At 40.5% G+C, this 23,285-nt stretch overlaps 1 protein-coding gene across 12 annotated transcripts in view; it reads right to left on the reverse strand.

The window, feature by feature from the left end:
- Positions 1-15,326: 15,326 nt before the first annotated feature.
- msi2b (musashi RNA-binding protein 2b) overlaps positions 15,327-23,285 on the reverse strand; it is a 178,844-nt gene continuing 170,885 nt past the window's right edge. For 3 of the 12 annotated variants that reach the window (XM_084673919.1, XM_084673921.1, XM_084673910.1), the window contains one exon: positions 15,327-20,040. In XM_084673919.1, coding sequence (XP_084530045.1) covers positions 19,972-20,040 — 69 coding nt within the window. In that variant the 3' untranslated portion in view covers positions 15,327-19,971. Of the gene's footprint in view, positions 20,102-22,448; positions 22,526-23,073; positions 23,124-23,285 lie in introns of those variants that run through there. The other 9 variants (XM_084673922.1, XM_084673914.1, XM_084673913.1 and 6 more) reach the window with 7 other exon arrangements.

The raw sequence follows: 23,285 nt of genomic DNA on the forward strand, positions 1-23,285 counted from the left end.
CATGGTGAACTTGCCTCTCTCATCCACGGTGAACCTGGTTGATGTTCTCCATGGCTAGGTGAGGGGTTGGGGTACTTTCCAGACACAGCAGACAGGATATATTGTTTATGCCTCAGGGTTAGGTCTACCGTTCATCTATTGCTACAAGTGTCTCTTGGTGTTCTGCACTTTCCTGCTAACCCCACTGCACTGAGTATTTTAGCAAATTTGATATACAACACTGTGCTGTTTTATTTCAACTGATCAACTTTCAGTTCCAACTGCATTCATGTTCAAAATGATTTCTTTCCTCAGCCTTAGGGTACCTTGAAAAATGGTGTAGTTAAATTTATAACGGCACTGTCACGACAAGGGAGAACAAACACCAATGTTCTCATTTTCAAAATGTCCTCTGAGTGAAGGGGGAGGGGGGCGGGGGGAGGTTCCAAGTCTGCCTTCAGGCCCAATCCATCTCTCTGTCGCTGATGCTTCACCCTGTCCTTGACTAAATCCCCTGGGGAGTGAGAAGCATGTAGGCCATTGGGCCGTTTTGGATAGGGCAGCAGTGTATGAAGGCCAATGGGATTTGAGGAAGTCAAAACTCTGCAGGGATGGTTGTTTCCCAGGTGCTCCACCTCCCTCGGTGAAGAGATTCCTATTTCTGTGAATCACCGGTGGTGGTGATATTAATATGATAACACCATGACAGTGTGGGCTGCACAGACAATTTTGTGCCCCTAAGGAGCTGTCAATAAAGATATTCACTCTGGCCTCCCTGTTAAAGCCCACCACCGTCTATACCTCCATGTGGCTGTAGAGGATACATCCTTCAACGTTCATTTCATATTCATGTTTGTCAAGAATGATACAGCAGCCCGTCTCTGGTGGGGATTTGAGCAAAGACGCTCCGAAGGGCCAAGGGTAATAAGAATCCTTAATATGGCCTGTCTCACTTGGTTGCCGATGATATCATTCCTTCTAAACCCCGGCTAAAGATAAAATACTATTTATTTTCTAACATGCATGCCGGCGTCTCATTTCCACCCCTGGTACCCCCACCCACCCCCGGCTTTTTTGTTGTTTTACCGAGCACTGAAGGTTCTTCTGTCTGTCCTTTGAGACAGGCACTATGATGATAGGGCTCCATCGCTTGTCTATTCCTGAAAAGTAGGTAACCTTGAATATACAGGTGAGCTCTTTCCCCTCTTAAGCATTAGCAAATGCAGCTGTGATGACCAGTTGCAAGCTCCAGGAACTCCTAAGTAATGTGACAGTGTCTTTCCGCTGTAATAAGGGGGAATGAGATTTAGAAATGTTCTATTTTTTCTCCTATCCCCATGAATAACATTAAAAATTGAAGCAGTCACAGGAAGAAGAGGGTGATGAAGTAGCTCTTATTAATTATGGCTTTTAATAAATAATGCCATCACGCCTGGATTTATTCTTCCGTCCCCGCTTTCATCCGCGCATCCTCCTCTTCTCATGACTGATCCGTTTTTTCAAAGGCGCAGGGACATTTTTCAAAAACAGTGACTTTGTTCCTAACAGTGTGTGAATAGTTGCATTTCCCAACCTCGCGTTTCACTCGAGGTTAGGGATGGGACAGCAATTGGCAAACTATCCAATCATTTTCACCATTTTGCATTGGTGGTCAAGATAGATTGGAATGGAAGGGATTGTATAGCTACAATATAGGTCTGTTATTGCAACTGTTGGCTAATTCTGTACAGTGCAATGGTTACAGATATGATTTGAATGTGGTAAACATTGATTATGTAGGACAAACTCCTTTGTGGTCATTATTGCTAAGAGGTTAAGGTCAAGCATAGATAATTAAAAAAAAAATACCTAGCTGTCCTTCATACTGTACATACAGTATATTTTGGTTGCCTCCCATGAATGAAAAATGGCCATAAATGCTTAGGACACAGATGTCTTACCCTCCTTCCTAAATGCTTGCTGATGCAAACTGATTTGTGCCCATCTACTTCCTGCTTCTGTACATTTTCCAGCCTTACTCTTTAGCCAAGCTAAGGCCTCCTCTGGCGTTTGTGCTGAGCTTCAAATCTGGAGATTTATTGGGAGATAAAGTCAGTAGGCCTTTGTGTGTGTCCTGGTCACAGCCAGTCCTTTCCCCCAGAGCAGTGGCCCTGCTGTGACATCCCAGGCTTTGAAAAGAGAGAGAGAGAAAAAAAAATCACATTTAACTCATGAAGGACCAAAAGAGATAGGTGAAAAAGCCCTTCCTGAACGGGGGGTTAAAACTAAATGAAAGACTGCCCCCCCCCCCCCCAATCCTCCTTTCACACCCCCTCCCCACCTGTTTCTTCTTCTGCTGATGGGTGCTGAGTCGGGGTTGTCGGTTGATAATCTTATCTGGCTGTGATGGGTAGCAGAGAGGGACAAAAGAGGCCAAGGCACAGTGGAGGTCTGATGGGCTGGCTGATTGCAGAGCTGTCCATCCAATGGTAGCCGGTTTCCATGGAAATGATGAATGACATATGTCCCGAGTGTCACACCGAGTCATCATGGGACTGATGAATAGGGGCGTCAAGACAGATGATGGACGTTCAATCTAAAATATATATATATAAAATTCAAATATTATAGTAATAAAGCCGCTTGTAATGTAATTGTTTACAATTGCAGCACCGTTTTAAAGTCCAAATGTCCTATAAATGTGCAAGACATTTATAAGTGGTTTTATTTCTCCAATATGGCTTTTCAAATTTGAGTCGTATAACACCTTATATTACATCATTATATGATTTCACAGTTCATCCCACAAGAACAACAACAAAACAAAACGGTCTTCGACCGAAGATGAGAATAATATGAGAAAGACTAAAGAGTTTCCACAAGCCGAGATATTTAGGCCAAAGCTTAGTCCCTTACAGCCTACCCTTTGCTGAACCACATATCCTGGGTCACCCGAGAGCAGACAGAACAGAGGAGGGTAGGAGAGAGAGGCAGATCCTGGGCTGTATGTACCACAGCTTTATGGGTACAACAGGGCTGCTAACATTTTACTAGAGCCTGACTATGATAAATGATAACAGAGAAATGTGCAGCCCTGCAAAAAACATTGTCCCAGCTGCGACGCACGGCTAAGAATTCAGGTATAAAGAAGGTTGTGTTCATCTTCCTCTTGCTTTGAAAATCTTTCAACACAGAATCACTTGATCTGTACAGTAGCTTGTTTGGATTAAGCAAACTGGGCGGTGAGTTGCTTATTTACAGTGTTTGCTTTATTAGATTTCAGGGGGATCATTTCCTTCATTAGCCAGGAAAAAGTGTGGTTTTCATTTGTCTTTGATTGTTCTTCTCAGTGCTTCGGGCCTTCATTACCCAGGTAAGAGCAGTTTAGTGGTAGCATTTGGGTGCAGGCAAAGTTAAGCACTAGAACAAACTCAACATGCTGTACTTTAAAGTGGGAGTAATTGTTTGTTTGGGCAGAAAATAAACGTTGGTGTTTGGTATTGGTCTGATGGAGAGGTTGGGGATCGCCACGCAGGTTAAGCAACTAGGTTCACTGTGTGCTTCTCGATGAAATACAATATCTAGCAACGCTAAAGAAGAATATGTAGAAACATTTGGAGTGTTCTGGACATATTGAGAAAACTCCTCATGTGAAGGCTGTGTTAGGTGCCTTCCCTGGCTAGCTGTCTTCCCTGGCCTGGTCTTCTTTCGATCCCTACCTACTACAGTATCTCCCTTAGCCTCTTCGATGCTCTCTGTCATAATTCATGCGATGCCTGACACTACTGTTGCTCCCAGGTGAATAGCGGCAGGATCACAGCTTATCCAGTACCCTCTAGAGCTGATCAATGTTTAATGCCGTCTTTCAACGAGCAGATTTTGTCAAAGGAAAAGCGATACTTCTTTTCCTCCTGGATGTTTTCCCCTCCAACTCTAACCTTGGGTGGGGATATGCTCAAGGGAACCTGAGTGTTTGAGGTCTTAAGAATGGAAGTGTTTGACCCTTGTCAGTTTTTTCTCATTTGGCAGTTTGTACCGACTAAAGTAATGAGATTTCTACAGGTAGATAGTGTTTAATCTGATCTCATTTAAAGAGTACATTTTCATCATTTCTAGGGTGTTGCCATTACAGAGAATATTGGTGTTTTTGCAGATAGAAAGCATGTTATTTGTTAGGTTACTTGGGTATTTAGACTGTATTGGTCCATTATTGGAACCTGGCAAATTTGGAATTGAATTTTAGTAATATTTTTTTAACAAGACTTATCCACCTTTGTCTACTGTATTATAAATTAATGTAACAGCTACTGTTACATGTTGAGAGGTTGTTACAGTTCACAATCCCTTTCAAATATGTTGTCTCCCTTAAAAAATAGATTTATACTGACCTTAAATAGTAGTGGGCAGTTGTTCTTGGAGATAATGCTTGTTACTATTACTTGTTATTGGTGGATGGTGCAGTCAAAAATAATATGATTCACACTTTCATAATCAAGTATACCGTTGAGAGAAAGTGTTTTTTTCTAGGTCAAGGAAAGCCTTGGCCAGACAGAACAGCAATTCAGAGCCCTTTACTCCACTGACTGCCAGGGTCATCAGTTTGCAAGCTGTCAACAGCTGCATTTCCTTAGCAATTATCCAGTCTTCTCTCTACTGACATTTGACCCACTAAAACTTTCCAAAAGCTTGTAAAAACTTTCTGAATGTAAAATCACATGTAATTTACGACGTCAGTGTCAAATTAACATGTGGCCTCCTCTCTGAGGCAAGCTTTCAACTGTAAAATATGCATGAAAGCATGCTTGATTGATATTGGTCAACAGTGCACTTGCACTTGTCAGACATGACAGTAGGCTTTCCAAGACTCCCCCACTGACCGACCCTGCCTTGTGAATGATGGAAAAATTGATTTTCTCACCTGCTCACGATGATGAATTGATAAAAGATTAACCGCCAAGGGGAAATTGAGTTAGTGCCACTGGAAATACACATATGGATCTGTAAGACGAGCTGTCCTGCCACCCCCCACATCCTCTTCACTTACAGCCAGCTATTCCGGCCTCCGCACCTATTAGGATATAAATTGGGGATGGCCCTGCAAATCCACTCAGTGTGACAACACGTTGATCAGACCTGTGCACAATTAATAAACCCATCAAGTGGAGATTTTAGCTCCACCCACCAAACCATGATATTTACCCGAGGTGGTCAACAGTCACCAGGCTTCAAATTCGATCACCCCAGCTCCATATTTAATAATGTAATATCCCCATCGGTGCCTTGTCCCCGGCCTGCTCTCATTCATCTCAACCTTAATTACCTGGACCCACCTATACCAGGGTGTTCACCAAAATCCAATCTGTACCAACGCCTACGCGTAATCTGCCTCTGTATAAATAATAATGCATGTGTAAATGAAATGTGAAAGATTACATTTGGTCATATGAAGGGTGGTTAGGTATGTGGGGCAGGGGCGCCACAGACGAGGGGGGGGGGTGAAACCATCTGCGGGATCAAAGAAATATCTGAAGGTTAATTTGTTTTGAAACCTGGAGCAAAATCTTTTGAGCACATCTTATCGCGAGGAGCCATTTATGATGTCATTAGCAGGGGACGGCGGAGACGTCAATAAGGTTAACGGCGGTGATGCGCATCAAAACAACACAACAGGAGACAAGACACTGGAAAGCTAAGGCTCGTGGTACATTTCTGGGAGGTTGACAGACTATACAATTTATTTCTCGGACTATAACATTTATTTATCAAACAAACTATTTAATTTCTTTCAGATTGAACAACATAGTTTAAAGTTGAGAACTAGGTAAAACTAGGATTTGGACTTCTGTGGATTATGTCTTGCCTATTGTCAGACAGCTAAGTCTAATCAACATGTGGAAATTAAAAACATTCCTTAATTCTAGAACGTGAGTGAAGGGATCTTAATAGTGGCCATTCCTTTTCATTGTTGTCCCACATATAGAAAAGTTGCCGGTGTGTTGTTTGTCAATGAGATCCCAGCATGTCTGTCAAATGTCAAACCCTCATTGAATCAGATGAGGATGCAAAAGCAACGGTATTCATAGATTGAGGTAACATCAAGGAGCTCTATTAACCTGTTGAGGTCAAGTCTTTGCGAGTGCTGGAGGGAAGCGATATAAAGCCGCAACATAACCACCCATTGTCTCTCTTCACCCTTCTATCTAGCCAGTTCAATTATCTCCTCTGTCTTTATCTCTTTCCTTTGAATGGATGCCTCAGATTGAACATAGATTGCTCTTTGATGCTGAATACACCCATTGGTAATAATTGGTTGGAGCAGATAAGCTGTTTCTTACAGTTATCAATTGTAATTTTGCATGTTCTGTTCTGGAAAATAATGGATATAATTTTCATGGAACTCATTGGTTTTTAAGTACTTATAAATGTTCTTATACTGACCATGAAGACTTATTATTTGCCAAACTTTCATGTTATGTAAACATTTTTATCTCCACAGGAGGAATATGCTTAACTTATGTCTTAATGCATTACATATCATTGCAGGTAGCAGTCGTATTTAATTTAGTTGTATTTTATCTTTATTTATTCAGCCAAAAATCTAATGAGGAAAAGTTCCTCTCTTTCAAAAAGGATAACTAATAGAAAATCTGCAACCACCAGTCCTTGTTCACAGTAAGCAGAGATGTGGTCTTGTACTTGTCAAGCAGAACATTAGGCCTCAAATTTGCCAGCAGGAGCACTTTATGAAATGGTACAAATCACCTGTAGGAAAACTACAGGCTTCATGCTGAGCGAACACGGCACATGTCTGCATTTCTCATTGTTTCACCATCAAATGCCAAGGTGATTAATAGCCTCTGCGGAGATGGAGAGAGAGAGGACACATGGGTTAAGAATGGGGAGGGGGGGTGGTGGGGAGAAAGAAGGCACGACAGAGGAAGGTGTGTTTGTGAGAAAGACACAAAGAGAGAGAAGGAAAGAGAAAAAAAGAGAGAGCTGAGAGGGGGGAGGACATAAAGAGAGGGGCAGAGGGAAAAGGTAAGAGGGAGAGAGAAAGGGACAGAGAGAGATAGGGTAAGAGGGAGAGAGAGAAGGACAGAGGGAGGGTAAGAGAGAGAGAGGGACAGAGAGAGAGGGTAAGAGGGAGAGAGAGAAAGAAGGGCAGAGGGAAAAGGTAAGAGGGAGAGAGAGAAGGACAGAGGGAGGGTAAGAGAGAGAGAGGGACAGAGAGGGTAAGAGGGAGAGAGAGCGGGTAAGAGAGACAGAGGGAGAGGGCAAGAGGGAGAGAGAGAGGGACAGAGAGAGAGGGCAAGAGGGAGAGAGAGAAGGACAGAGGGAGGGTAAGAGAGAGAGAGGGACAGAGAGAGAGGGTAAGAGGGAGAGAGAGAAAGAAGGGCAGAGGGAAAAGGTAAGAGGGAGAGAGAGAAGGACAGAGGGAGGGTAAGAGAGAGAGAGGGACAGAGAGGGTAAGAGGGAGAGAGAGCGGGTAAGAGAGACAGAGGGAGAGGGCAAGAGGGAGAGAGAGAGGGACAGAGAGAGAGGGCAAGAGGGAGAGAGAGAAGGACAGAGGGAGGGTAAGAGAGAGAGAGAGGGACAGAGAGAGAGGGTAAGAGGGAGAGAGAGAAAGAAGGGCAGAGGGAAAAGGTAAGAGGGAGAGAGAAAGGGACAGAGAGGGATAGGGTAAGAGGGAGAGAGAGAAGGACAGAGGGAGGGTAAGAGAGAGAGAGGGACAGAGAGAGAGGGTAAGAGGGAGAGAGAGAAAGAAGGGCAGAGGGAAAAGGTAAGAGGGAGAGACAAAGGGACAGAGAGAGATAGGGTAAGAGGGAGAGAGAGAAGGACAGAGGGAGGGTAAGAGAGAGAGAGGGACAGAGAGAGAGGGTAAGAGGGAGAGAGAGAAAGAAGGGCAGAGGGAAAAGGTAAGAGGGAGAGAGAGAAGGACAGAGGGAGGGTAAGAGAGAGAGAGGGACAGAGAGGGTAAGAGGGAGAGAGAGCGGGTAAGAGGGACAGAGGGAGAGGGCAAGAGGGAGAGAGAGAGGGACAGAGAGAGAGGGCAAGAGGGAGAGAGAGAAGGACAGAGGGAGGGTAAGAGAGAGAGAGGGACAGAGAGAGAGGGTAAGAGGGAGAGAGAGAAAGAAGGGCAGAGGGAAAAGGTAAGAGGGAGAGAGAAAGGGACAGAGAGAGATAGGGTAAGAGGGAGAGAGAGAAGGACAGAGGGAGGGTAAGAGAGAGAGAGGGACAGAGAGGGTAAGAGGGAGAGAGAGCGGGTAAGAGGGACAGAGGGAGAGGGCAAGAGGGAGAGAGAGAGGGACAGAGAGGGTAAGAGGGAGAGGGGAAGAGAGAGAGAGAGAGGGACAGAGAGAGAGGGTAAGATGGAGAGAGAGAGAGAGGGACAGAGAGGGTAAGAGGGAGAGAAAGAGGGACAGAGGGAGAGGGGAAGAGGGACAGAGGGGGAGGGTATGAGAGAGAGAGGGACAGAGAGAGGTAGAGAGGAGGCAGCAGCAAGAGCGAGACCTTTAGAGGATGATTTACAATCGGGACTATTGGAGTATATTCAAATGGCAATGGTGGATTAGTAGAAAACACTATCAGAAAAACATGAAATTGTTAAATAGTGACAACTTTCAACTCTGTTCCATGTGAGCGGAACAACAGACACATCTCCCCAGTCTTATTAAGGGTAAACACATGGCATGTGTAATGCTTTGCTTGCTGTCTGTTGGAGGTTTGGAAAAAACAGCCAACAGCAATAAATGTGTGTGTGAGAGAGACAGACATACTGTACATTAACACAGAGAGAATACATATTTTCTAACCAAGGAAGTTCTGTCATTGCATTCATGTTGTATAAAATGATGTCAGTTATCTTCAATTGTACCATTTCACCTTGAATCCTAATCTTGAACACCAGTGAGACAGCCAAACAATGAAATCCCCAGCAGTTGGTGGACCCCTATAATAAAGAGGCACTTGCAAATCTGTCAACAGATGATTGGTGATGAAACAATGTGAAATGTAAGGTTTCTGTAAAACATAAATATCCATGTACAAATGATGATGTACGTAGGGACATATGGTGTACATTGTTGTGCAGCAGTTTAGACATATTGCTCATTAAGTTAACACAGACAGTTGGTCTTTATCTTAACAATGTAAAATCTGTCAGTTTAACTCCTCATACTGTGGAGTGACAATGCAAAAACAGGATGTTTGATGTGTTAAATGAGCCATTGACAGCTTTCCCATGCAACATTAGTATGAAGCCGAGGGGAAAGAAACCGTGCTATTCTCTCAATGCATTTTATTATAGCTTCAGTTATTCACACAGCCCATCATACTTGAATCGGAAATTTTTAATGAAAATAAGAATAAATTACTGTGTTGTATGGATAATAAAGCAAATTTAACCAAAGGTTCCTTACTGTCATCTACATCAAACTAACCATCCTGCCCACTATTCTACATCCATGCTAATTTTGAAGTGTAAACGTACAAAATGCTTCACCCCTTAGGGAGTTACCCTACTAACAGTAACTGAAGCCATTCAGGGAATGATGCTCTGACCCAAAGTAAAGAGCAAACGTCACTCTCCTTAGTTACCATGACAAATTCTTAGAAAAACACAGGCCTCTGTATTACCCAGAATACAAACTCTGAGTGCTGAGGTCTTCCTGTCAAACACGGTGAAAAGGTGTGCTTCAAAGTGGTCATTTTTACTGTGGGATTTGGAAATGACAACCACCACCAGCAGTTTTTGAAGTGAAAGGTGTACACCATACAGCTGTCCACTGAATTGGCGAGCACCCCCTGTCTAGCCTATCAGGCAGGCACCTGTATTATCCAGAACACAAACTTTAATCCCAAAAGCTGTTCCGGCTGGTTCTCTTCCTTGTTGCTGAGGCCTATGTGTCGTACAAGCAGAAAACTGTTGAAAATAATTGAATTGAGCCAAAGTCACAATCCTACACTTGTAGCCATGGACAAGCCTAGGATTTCCTCAACAGGAGAGCCAGACTAAACACATTGGACTTTGAAGAATAATGTCCACATTGCACTCAATGTGCATACTGGCCTCTGATAAAGCAGACAAAAAGGATTTGATGTCTTTATGGATATTAAAAAAAGAAAACAAAAAAGAAATCCCTGATCTGAGTGGGAGCTGGTACAACACTGGGTTAAGTCATTTATGGCGACCCAACCTTTTATGATTCCAAACTGTCATGTTTCTGAAACTTGAGCCTTGGAAGGCTTGTTGCAAACCTCCCACCTTCTCCTGTCTCCCCACTCCTGTCAGCATCGTGTGATTGATGAAGCACCTTGCCTCCTTGTCTCTCCTCTCTCTCAGTGGCTTTTGTTGTAAGGCAGTTATTATTGATTTAAGTGGAATCAAATCTCTAACGGTGATAACAGTTTTAAATAATGGGCAGATAACAACATGCCTGGTGGATGAAGGCAATCAGTACTTCATTATCGTTACCCAAGGAAGACGAGACTTGAGTTAACAAGCAAACATAATGGGATATCAAACGCAGCGTGCCACATTGCTACTGCCAGGCTTTAGTTAGCTCTGCAAATAAAGTCAAATGCACATGGGATTATTTTCTTTTATGTATCCTGCAACTAGTTCTGTAACCTCAGGGTTCCATAAAGGTACAGATACAATTATTCAGCCGAGTTGCCCTATACTTCCAGAGTATTCGAGAACTTATAATAGGGATACACTTGAATAATGTGCTATTGTTTTTTATCTGTTACCCAGGTATAATTTTTATTTTTTTTACTGTTACCAGAGTAATACAGTAAGTATAATAGTGAAGAGGCAACTCAATTTACACTTTCATATTCACCTGAGCCAGAGGTGCAGCAACAACTTCTTTCAGAAAATACCATTTGACAGCAATCCAATGATGAATCGCAAGACCTGACCAGGAGATTAACTATAGCCTCTACTGATAGGGTTCATAATATACTGGCAGATGGAGTAACCTTAGAAAAACATATCTGCATAATACAGGATGTTTTTGTTCCCAAGGTTAACAACACTGAGGCCCTCTTTTTGAAAGGACAGAGCAGCAGAAGGCTTGGGTCCTTTAATGTGTGCAGCAGGCTACTGCAATTGTGTTACCAGTTTGTGGTAGCCAGCACACCTTTGTGTGTGACACCTGTCCTTTGCTGCGGTGCGGTTGGGAGGCACCATCAAGACTGGGGAGACCAACAGACTCAACAAGCTGGTGAAGCAGGCCAGTTCTGAGGGCAAAACTGGCCTGTCTGGAGGCAGTGACCATCCTGAATATCCCCTTCCATCTCTTCAATGATGAGCTGGGATGGAGAGCACCTTCAGCCCCCCCCCCCCCCCCCCTTTTCTGATTTGTTTAAATGTTTATACTGTTGTTTATATAAAAACATTCATACTATTTATACGTTTTTATGTTGATGTTGTTCATGTAATATGTTATATACTTGTCCATAGTTATTTGTTCTTTCATTACTTTCACATCTATATTTTCTTTCTTTTTCTGCTGCCATAACACCCATATTTCCCTACTTGGGGAGTAATAAAATGTTATCTTATCTCATCCTAACAGTTGCATTGATTAATAACCTTGAGTTGAGGTGATAGCCGATATTCCTTTTTGAATGCAAATTCTATTGAACAAACTGATTTTTGTGCTCAGCCACTACAGCTAAATACTTTCACGCAATACAGACTAACGACATTAGCATCTTAAAATAGCTTCGTCTTCCTTCATGCAAATCGTACATATCTGTAATTGACAATTAAGCATGCCAAAAACATCCGCCTGCCATTTAATTGCTGTTAATGAGTGCTGGAATGAAGAGCCAGCCAGGTCTACCTGTTGTGTCGCCTTTTCACTGAAATATGCAAACTAACCTTGGTTAAAAGCTCTCACTGGGTTTGGAGTGTAAGGGCGCATTTACATGCAAACCCAGTCAGCATGGCTCCCAAGTTACTGATATGTCGCCCACCGCGCCACCAAACTCCCATTGAGTCAAATGCAGCATGATTACACTTCACACTAGCCAAATTATAATGCAAATAGCGTTCCACCTATTAACCATGCAGCCGATCGAAACGTGCGCTTGTCCCCACAGTGTATGATGTAAATTGCTATGTCACATTAAAATTGACACCGGTAATTCTGTGCATTGTGAAGTTATTGGGTGCCAGATCTTATGAAGCGTTGTGACAGCTATGCAGATGAGTGCATTTTTGCCGTACATAGTCAATTTGACACAGTCACAGGGGAGAGATTGCTTTTTGGTGCGAAATGAAACCACACAAATTAAGAAATTACCTCAGAGCAAAATCGTTCTCCCAACACCAGCAACACTACAGTTTTGGGAGGCTTAAAATGGTGCTCAGTGGTTATTAACCTTAGCCTTATAAGTTCTAAACAGCTAGGGTATGTATGCTTTATTTGCTGTCTGAGTCTGAGTTTTGAATTTGTCATAAACAAACTGTACACTTGTGAAATGACCTTCTCCTCTTCCCTCAAGTATATTTAAACATCATAGTCCCACAATTTGGAATGGAAAATTACTATTGTGACTCTGTCCATTTAGTATTTCGGAGACAGCATAGAAATTCCCAATAACTGGGTTTCACATTAGTGTCTAGGGGGGAAGTCTACGACCTGAGAAATGGTCCTGCCAAGACCCATCTCATTGAAGTGATTCATGCTCAATATACACGCAAGTGCACTGACTAATCTGTCCTAAATGAGCAGTGCCAGGCTAACTATGTGGAAAGCAGGCGATGTTCCCCCTGAAATACAAAGACAAGTGGTGTAATTCGCCACCTTCTGTCACAGCTTGACTATGCTGCCGAGACAGCCAGTGGGCTCCTCATTAAAAAAAAGTGTATGTCATTTTGAAGCGATCCGAACCCACTTCGGGCTCTGTGGTTTTGGAGAGTGTACTCCTGGCGCTTGCTGATTGGAGCCCTAATTAGTGTGCTTTGTTAATGGCAGGTAGTGTCAGGTGCTAACGAGGAGCTGATTGGAGTGTGTGGGGAGAGATGATTGGGACGACTCGCAGCTCAAAGTTAAACACCTCCTCAATGAGGAGAGTGATCCGAGACAGTAGAGTTGCTGGGGGGGGGGGGGGTGTTGTGTTACGCAGATACGTCATCGGAGGGTCACAACGAAAGGTCTGTCTGGACACTTCATTTTTTTTTTTTTTTTTTTTTTTAGGACAGGATATGTAATGGGGAGAGGAAGGGAAGGACCACTGTGGCCTGAGCCTACATGGTACGCACACTTCATCAATGAGCCACTGAGATGCCCTCTGTCTTCCACTTAAACCACCAATCTTGGCACGGATACATTCAGAAAACTGCATGCCACAATTTGCTTAATCTTGGACAATCTCTTCTCTTAATACTGTATAGCACACTATAACTCACTCTTCACACTCATCAGACTAGCTTCCTATCTTTCAGGCCTCGTCTTATATGTTCCATAGGTTAGTTTCCAGTGTGACCTCTGTCATTTGTAATATGTTATTTTTATACTAAATAAAACCTTAAGCGGTTTAAAAGAAGTCAAACACATGAATTGTATTATTACAAAATTGTTTTGAGATCTTGCTAAGTTAGGGCTCAGTCCTGAGATGTAATTAATTGCAATTTAGCACTTATATGACCTTGTGTGTATGATTATGTTAGTTTGTATGTGAGAAGTGGGGTGGGATCTTTGTGTGAATGTTGTATCAGAGGAGGCAGGGCAACAGTTCATCATGGAGATAGCTTAGAAGGGAGGGCGAGCAAAAGTTCGGCAAAGGAGACGGGGGACAAAGAAGGCTCTGGTGATATTTTAGCTCCTTGCGCACAAACACAACTGTATCACTGGAGAAGTTCAAGTCCTAAATGCACACCAGAGAGTGCCAGGCTCGCCAAATGAGTCCTCAGGAGACCTTGCTCCACACCTGCAGTCATTTTTCAAACCTTATAATTGGTTCTCTTCAGTCTGCTGACGCCTTCATGTCAAAGATTGGGTTACTTAGTGCCGCAACTCAAAGGTCTGGGTTCGTACCACAAATTTCATCCCAACGCACAGTGTGGGTCATCTTTTTAAAGGTCTGGCATTCAGGAGAACATTATCTAGTCATGTGACAAACACAATGACATATATCACTTGTTTCCTCTCCAGCTTCTGTCACTTTGGATTGAGGTTTTGTAATGTGAATAATATGTGACCTTCAAGCAAAATATCACAGTGTGATTAAGTCACATATAATGTTGCTGTTTTTGGCATGGGTAAAGCTGTGAAACAAGAATCATTGAGCAGAAGAGAGACTACAGAGTTTATTTCTCTCAGAGTTTCTCATTTGGCGGACAGCCTTCCTTGTGAGTCATGACTCTATCTGAGGGTACTGCGGTGTAGTGTGGGAGGACAGGTGGCGTGACGGTAGTGTGTGTGATTCTGTGTATTGGCGAGAAGCGTGTGTATGTGAGGAGTGCAGTGTGACAGATGAGTGTGTACGTGTGTCAGGAACGTGTGCATGTGTTAGACAGGGAGGAGTGCCCCCACTGGCCAAGAAGGAGGGAGATGAGGTGTGCAAGCCATGGGGAAGAAGGGAGGATTTCCACACATCTGTAAGAGCTGTCACACCTTAACTCCTCGGAAGCTATTTCAAATTTTGAAAACAGGAAGATGGCTTAAAATTTTTAAATGACATTTATATCTGTTGGCAGCCCATGCTGCATTTTTCGTTTTCAGCTAAAACATTCCCAAATTAAACCTCTCTAAAGATAGAATGTTGCCTTGAGTGTTGCGGATATCACTCATGGAAATGTGTGGGTGAGTAACTCACCTCCAGTTGTATGTCTGAAAAATGTCACAAGGCTGGAAACTGAAGTGGACCAAGCTTGGCCAGAGTTGGAAAGATGTTGGCAGAGTGATGGCCATTTTGAGCTCTTGCCGTGAGCAGATGAATGTGTTTGTCCTGGGAAAATGACAGATGAGGACATGCCATACAATGTTTTGATGGATGACAGCAAGAACACACCACAGATAGGTCTCAACGAGGACCTGAGGAGTTTATTATTGATTTGTTGCTACACATGGCCCCTCCTTTGTTTCTAACCAGGGCTACGTGTACTGTACATTTGAAAACCGGATGGAAAAGAATAGATGATGGTGAACAGAATATTGGACATTGCAGCATGTTAACATATTAATTAAATTAAACACTAAAGGCCAGATATTCAATTTTGTGCAATTTAATGTTGGTGCATGTTCTGGTATAATGTACAGTCTTTGGCAAAAAAATAATAATATACTTCTTAGAAGAAATTCTATACCACGTAATGCAGGCACGTTTGAAATTAGAAACAATGAATGAAATGATTCAAAACAGTTTATTTTTTTTATTATTTTTTTTCCAGACAAACACATTGATTTCTGGACCACAGTAGAGGATGGAAACCTTTCACAAACATTTTCATTATTATCATTATTTGAAAATACAAATATAAAATTATACTTTCCACATCTGAGATGTGAGAGACCCCCATCCACTTTAGTTTTATTTTTACAACAGGGCTTGAGCAAGCCATACAAGAAGACCTGAAAGATGCTTTCAGACAGTCAGTCCGTTCAGTCAGCTCTCACGGTAAAAAGTCCGTTAACATTAAAAAATGGGCAAGTGTTAGGAATGGGCAAGGCAATCAGAGAGAGTGAACCCTGGAGGGGCCATGAAAGACAAACATCTATAAGGTCACCTGTCAGAGAAATGCACATGACATTTGTGACAGTACTGTATTTGCTTCTGCTCACCTACAGCACACACTGCTAATGTGTGGCCAACCATCATCTGTCAGTTTGAAACAATGTACTATAACCCAAGTATCATTAACAGCTCTACATCCCACATTTTCCAGTACAGCCATTTTGTAGCATAATGGAAAAAAATGAAATATGCCAAGTGTGACATGTATGTGAAACAAACAATGTTTGGCTACTTCAACATTTCAGAGCGTAAGGAGGTCAGTTAATCTAAAATGAGCCCTCAGCCATGAGACACAAACAAATATTTAACAGATATATACACTCATATATCCTTAATCAGTGTACATGTATATACATATGTACCTGGTATTACAGTATGTGTGCGCTATCTTAATTCAGTGACGGGATGATCGTTTGGCCATTGCCTAGCACTTGCCTCAAGATTCAAGTTTAAATGGATACGGTAGTACGCTCCCATTATAACCCAACACCTTCCAGGTCGTATTTTTTCTTTGTTTTGTTGTTGTTTTTTTGCTCTTTTTATAAATATTTTTTAAACCAACAATTATCCAATGAATACCTAGCAAGATGTGTAACATTCATTAGCTGTAAACTGTCAATGTGAAATTAAAGTACAGCAACAGAGCCATGCTACCTTAAAGTCCAAGCTACAAAAAAATAAAATAAAAAAATAATGAAACTAATGAATGATGGTATTGACTATTTTAATGAAAACCAGCTTTTACATTAATCAAATGCTAAACCAGGACATTATTTGTGTGAAGACGGGGAGACATTAAACGTCTGCTGTTCTGGAGATTTTTCTCTCTCTTCATCTGCACTAAATTGGACAAAACGTGAAAATAATATTACGTTTATCTGTTCTACAAAGGCTTCAAAGTGCAGCTATCACTATGAAAACAGCAATCTTTTGAAACTATTGTGATATTGTGAAAACTATACATAATCTTGTAGTGGCACCACTGCACACATGGCACTGAGACAAGAACTTATCCAGACAGCACATTAGGATTTATGTTCTTATCACTATGAGATTGACTATCCTAAAAAAGTCCCTCGATAAAAAAAATACACCCTGTTTAAAAATACTTCCAATGGTGCTCTTATAAATTACATGAATCTCACTAACTCGCTTACTTTTATACTAATCAATAACTTTCGCACAGGAAGATAAGATAAATTATTGCACACAGCAAATTCATATTTTACCAACAATCACTTCAAAGTATACCTGGCATTTGATGTACCATAATTAGAAATATAAATGAATAACAATACAATGTAATTTCAGTTTGATAACAAAATGTTGTGACACCCTGGCTTTGATTAAAGTTAAGAGCTGGTTCCAAGAGTATTAAATAATTTCCAAAAAGTAATCCAAAAAGAAGCATTAAATACATTTAAGTTGACAAGTAGAAAAAAAAAAGAAAAAAAAATCCTAATTAGTAGTGCTATGGGCAACTTGGATATTTTAAGGATTACAAATATTAGACCTAGATCTTAGATTAATGATATCCATAATAGTTATTATTGTTATTATTACCATTATAATCATTAATCTAGTTTAACTTCCTAAAAAATATAAGATTTTTCCATTTATGTCATAAACTCCATCCTGTTTATAACCATAGATGTGTCTCTCATGAAAAAAAGCTAAAGCTGTTTTGCATATCTAGCATTAGCATTTAAGGTAGTATGGCACACCCCTTTAGAAACATTCAAGGGTGGGGATCCAATTAATGCCTTGTTTACAATTCGATCTTTCAGCAATTTATTTTCTTAAAATGTTTTCAATGAGAGCTTTGGTTAGTTGAAACCAAGTGAGATCAGCAAAACTGAAAATAGGTGGGAAAATGCTACCAAAACAAATGTCAGCATTTTTGTTTAACTATGGTAATTGATAAGAGAAAGTTCTATCCTTACTGGTCCTAAATTGGCTAATAACTACATCTACTTCTTAATTTAACTATATAACATCTACCACTAGATACTAAGAGAGAGAGACAGAAGAAGAGCGACAAAGGGAGAGTGAGAGGGAAGAAAGAGGGGTCAACAAAGAAGTGTATAGACCACTACACTGGCATCAAAGACAGCACTTGTTACAAGGTAATTAGCAATTTTCTTTTTTCACACGTTACTGAAATACATTGATGATCAACATAAGATTATTTTATAAGGTGACAGGGAATGGAGAGAGAATCTGATGGATGTACAGTACATAATATTTATTATTGTTAGCATTATAATTATTATTATCATTTATATAATCATTAACAACCACAAAAATATTGATACAAATCCTTCTTAAAAATTGAAAGCATTCAAGGGTGGGAGCATACGTCTTCTCTTTTTAATTGATACCATGTATTTTTGTTTTAGATCCTTAGATTATTACTTGATGAAGTCCCCATCTAAATTGTAAAAATAATCCAGCACTCTGCTTCATATGGTTTTGAACAAACTGAAGCAAAATGGACATACATAAACAAATCTGCATTGAGAAACAAATCAACATATGAACACATTGAATCTTTTATAATTTTGACTTTCAAAGATCTGTTTCTAATTTGAGAGCTAATCCTTATTTACATCAGCTTTAGTGTTAACTTATTTTCTCTTTTTTTACATACTAAGTCTTTTTTTGGAAACTCTTAAGCAGAAAATTTGAGAAGGTATAATCCAATTGCAACATTCTAGAAGAACAATCCTTCATATCCCTGGAACCAGACCATTTCAAATAACCAACACTTGAAATGTGCAAATATAATATGGTCACAACCTTTTTGATAAAGTCACAGTGCAACAACTTGTTTTATTTAATCCATTCGCATTCTGTTTCAGCCTACAATAAATTAATTTGTCATTTTTTCCAAGACAAAACTCACAGGACTGAGGTAACAAAAGATTTCCATCCTACGTAATAATAATCATTTAACATCCAAGAGGTTGAATATATCTGCCTTTAAATATAGCCTCCATCACATTAAAACTAAGTTCTTTTTAAAATAAAAATAAAAAAGCTGAAATAATTTTAACAAAACTGAAGACAATCATTCAAAGTCAAATGAAACATTGAAATGTTGCAGATAAGTGTGAAATGTTTGGGACACTCTTCAGCATAAAATGTTTGTCCTATGGATACACAATAAAAGTGTGCTTTGGATTTTGTCATGGTTTTCTTTTTATAGTATTGACTTTCAAAGTCGCAGCGACAAAATGTTTTACTTGCAAGAGTCAAAAGAAGTCTGGTTTGAAGGACATTTTGTTGAAATGTCCAGTATTAACCTTGTGTCATCTTTATGAAGCTGTGCACATTTTAGCTTACCATGTAGACAATATGCTGGTATGACATTGGCCACAGTAGGAAAGCTGACATTATTTACAGAGCAAGCCAACAGTGTTCTCATCTCAATGGTCTATAATGGCCTTTGTGCTACAAATGGATTTTTGTTTGACTTGAGAGTTTTCAATGTTCTCTTGGACACCTGCACCCGAGCACAGTATGACCCTCTCTGTTGAACCATCACAAAAATATGGTTCTCTCTCTGAAACCATTATATGCAGTGAAGTAATATTTACATGATAATATTCCTCTTTTTTAAAATCTGAATTCACAAAGTATTAAAAGGAAACTGTTTTTTTCTTCCTCCGGACAACAAAAACATTTATAAAAAAGGACTTTGAAAATATTGTAGTCCTCTTATTGCCCAAAATAGGTAAATATGGTAACGATATTACAAGGAAGAGGAAATTTAAAGAATAAGCGAATAAAATGTATTAGTATACCCTTTTATTTGAACGGAAGCTATCTCTTTTCAAGCCTCATCGGTTAATATCAGTTGTCTTGTGTGTGCAAACTGACACCTGAAGATGTTTTCATTACCAGTGGTAATAAAAACAACAATCCATTACAACATAACTCTAAATAAGAAAACAAAACTGAATCAAACCAGTTTACATATATATCGTTACTCTTTTCTGAGAGGATAAAGATACACAAAAATATTGAATACAATCTAAAGCTTAATCTAAACTTGAACAAAGAAAGACACAAAACGCAAGAAAAATCTAAACCGATTGAAATAAGGATAAAGTGATAAAGAAAAAATCAAAACAACATCAACAAATCCTATACAAAGATACTGGGTTACGCTTGGATAGTATCTGAAAAGCCAGGGTTGGATTATAGTACAGCAGATTGTAGTCTTTTTTCTGAGATGATTCCGATTTATCTTTTTGTTCTTCACCTGGTGCCACCTCCATTCTCCGTCTGTGTGTGGATGCAGTAATGCTTGCTGTTATATGGCATCACCTGTACACAGAAGCAGTTAGAAACTCCGACCGGTCTTCCCCGGGCCTCCTGTTATACTCTGCTGAAATCACAAACAGACACATTTCCAAGCCAGTCAGAACCAACTGGCAACCTCTTAGATTTAAACCTGTTGTGCTTTTGGGTATAAGCTGTGTCCCAAATATCTGACCCTCGATCTCAAGTGTGCACGTAGGATATTTCCCTTTAATTCCACTCAATGGAAGAATCAATAATGACAACAATTCATAAATAAAAAAAACATATGGAGAAAAGGTCATAAGCCCATTTTGACTGTATATCGCAAGTGCACACTTGAGGGAGAAGGTTAAAGATTTGGGAAAGGGGATAAGTGCATTGTGTCAGAAATAATTTATTCCTCAACTGCACATATCTTGGAATGTGCCATATTCCTCTTGAAATGTCATTTCTTATTTCAATTATTTTACAAACTGTACATAAAAGTATTGGTACAGATTAGACATACTGGACAACTGAGTTAATGCAAGTACAATTGCATATGGCAATAAGTAACTTACAAGACAAATCTATAAGTGCTATAAGTGCTATAAAACAAAACATCTGTGCAAACCCAAGACCAATTCCATTTTGCAGAGAAAAGCTACATGTTCACACTTATTCTCTGGTTGCTGGAATGTGTGTCTGTGTTGCTGGTATTTAAATACCCCTGGTAGATGGACTGTGTTTTAACACTTGCAAAGAGGAAGATGACACAGCAAGTTCCATCTGGAAATAGTTTTACACAGGTGGCACAATGCCCCCGCCACCTAGTAACAATGGACATGTATGATCAAGGGCAGCAGATGCAGGCATCCCCTTCAGGTTAGTGTCTACATTACCAAGCATGCAGGAGACTAGGGGGGGTTACTTATCGGGAGTCATGTTGCAAGGGGAGTGGAACAGGTTTAACAAAATGAAGTAGGTTTACAGACAGACTGCGCTTTATTCTGTTGCTTTCTCAGAGGGCTCTTATGCTGCAAATTGTCCTTTAAATAGAGTACTGTACTTCCAGATACACAAAGAGTGATTAATGTCTTTAATAGTCAGTACCACAGACTTCACGATGAGGCAATGGGATATCTCTTTATAAAGTACACCCACTGATACAGTGTTTAGTCAGTCGACCATTTGTGCAAATGCAGACATAATGAGTCATTGTACACATTTCCCTTATAGCTGTTTATTAAAATGTGCACTGCAGTCTAAGGCAACCTATTCTGGATGCTGGAACTTAAGTCCTGAGCAAACTTCTTAGAGACAAGTGCTGGTGAGTAGTGTGTGTATGTGTGTGTGTGTATGTGTGGAGAGGGGAGGGGGGCTCTCAGTTGGAATGGTTCTGGTTTAGCTTGTTTCTCAAGTACAATAATAGATGGTCTTTGTCTAAGTGAATAAATACTTAAAGTTAGGTAGTGAGTGATCCTACTGGACTCAGTCATTTACATGGTAAAGAGAGGGTGTTGTCAGCGCTGGGTTCTACAGTGTCTGTGACACTACCCTGAGGCAGGGAGCCTCATGGGAGGGATGTTTATACACACTCCCTTTATATATAACGTCACCTTTTAAAATGCGCACACACTAAAACACAAACGCATGCAGGCCCACACACACGCAATCATGCATTTATTCACTCATAACATACACAGGCGACCATGTCCTTTGCTTACAAAGTGGCACTGCAAAAGTCTTGGAAAAGTCAACCAGCAACTACAGTATACAAATGCCTCTGTACATAACTCTTGGAGCTGCCCGGCACTAATGCCCAATGAATGGCAAACATGAGAGACAGCAACAGTGCAACAAGCGACAGCATAGTGGTGTAAACCCAGAACAATTACTCTTTGAGGCCCAGCGTCACATTTTATATGGAAGGCATGCACACAAAACTAGAAATGGGTAACCAATTACGATATGGATGACAAAGGGATCAAGTACGAGGCAAGGGTGTTTAGTTAAATTATCACGATAGTTACTGAAAAATTGCATCAACTTTTCAAAAGGGTTGTGTTGACTTTTGTGTTACATAATTGGGAAGTATTCTCAAAGCAACCATGTGAAAAGTTGTTGTCATGAAATGCAGGGGTTTACAATCCTGGTCCTCAGGACCCCATGTCCTGCATGGTTTAGATGTTTCCCTGCTCCAACACACCTGATGCAAATTCATGGTCGTTATCAGGCTTATATAAACATCTAAAACATGCAGGACAGGGGGCCTTGAGGACCAGGATTGGGAACCCCTGAATTACAGGTTGAAGGAAGAGCTTCTATGTTAGACAACATCATTAAAGAGAAGCAAAGGAAAGGGAGATGAAACAAGTTTAGGAAACTACAATGGAGATGATAGGTTGTTTAGGGAAAAGGGACTACAATATTATAAAAATGGCACATAATACCTCAAATGAGATGGCAACCAACCACCTGTTAGCGTTCAATGGTATCCATTTGTAAAAGCTGTTGCAATCAACGGGCCCTAAAAGTGTACAGTTAGTACCTGTGTCAGTATGCATTTCAAGGGGAAAAAGGCATATAAAAGAAACCTATTACTGGTGAGTATATTTTATTCATAGGATAGGCTGCCAGCATGAATGAAAATGTATCTCTCTCATTTCCTGGAGTCAGGCTTATTTTAGCAACAGGAACTGCATTTCGGTCCAATTTTGGTTCCTAAATTTAGATTTTGGTGAATGGCCACACAGAGGACGGTCCTGGCCCCATTGCTGTGCATGTGCTGTTCCCGAACAAGAGGGTCCCAAAGCCATTTTTTCTTTTTCTTCTAGTCAGCAATGATTAAATTGTGTGTGTATATATATATATATACACACTATTATACTACATATGTAGACTGATTCACTTTGTTGAGAAAAGGTGTTTAACGTACCCTCTCAAACATTGGACAATGGAATAGTATACTTTAAAATAAATACATTTACACTAAAGTGGCAGCAAAACTGTTATTTGATAGATTAGATCAAGGCAGTGATGAAAGGAGACTTAATTGACTTTAGTGACATTACATACTGACAGTTGTCTTGGATGTGGTTCACATGATGCCTCTGAAAGCCCTGTATCTATGTTAAAGAAGAGATCTACTGTAGTATACTGTCTTCTGAAAAAGCTTGAAGCAGCTTTTTTATGACTCATGTCTATGCAGGATTATTATCACATTCATGCTCACAGGTATTAATCAAATAGGCATATTTACATGACATGCAAACTTCAGCAATGATACA

This window comes from Hypomesus nipponensis, chromosome 15 (assembly GCF_054491055.1).
Source record: "Hypomesus nipponensis isolate SF chromosome 15, ASM5449105v1, whole genome shotgun sequence".
In the NCBI taxonomy this organism is placed as follows: Eukaryota; Metazoa; Chordata; class Actinopteri; order Osmeriformes; family Osmeridae; genus Hypomesus; species Hypomesus nipponensis.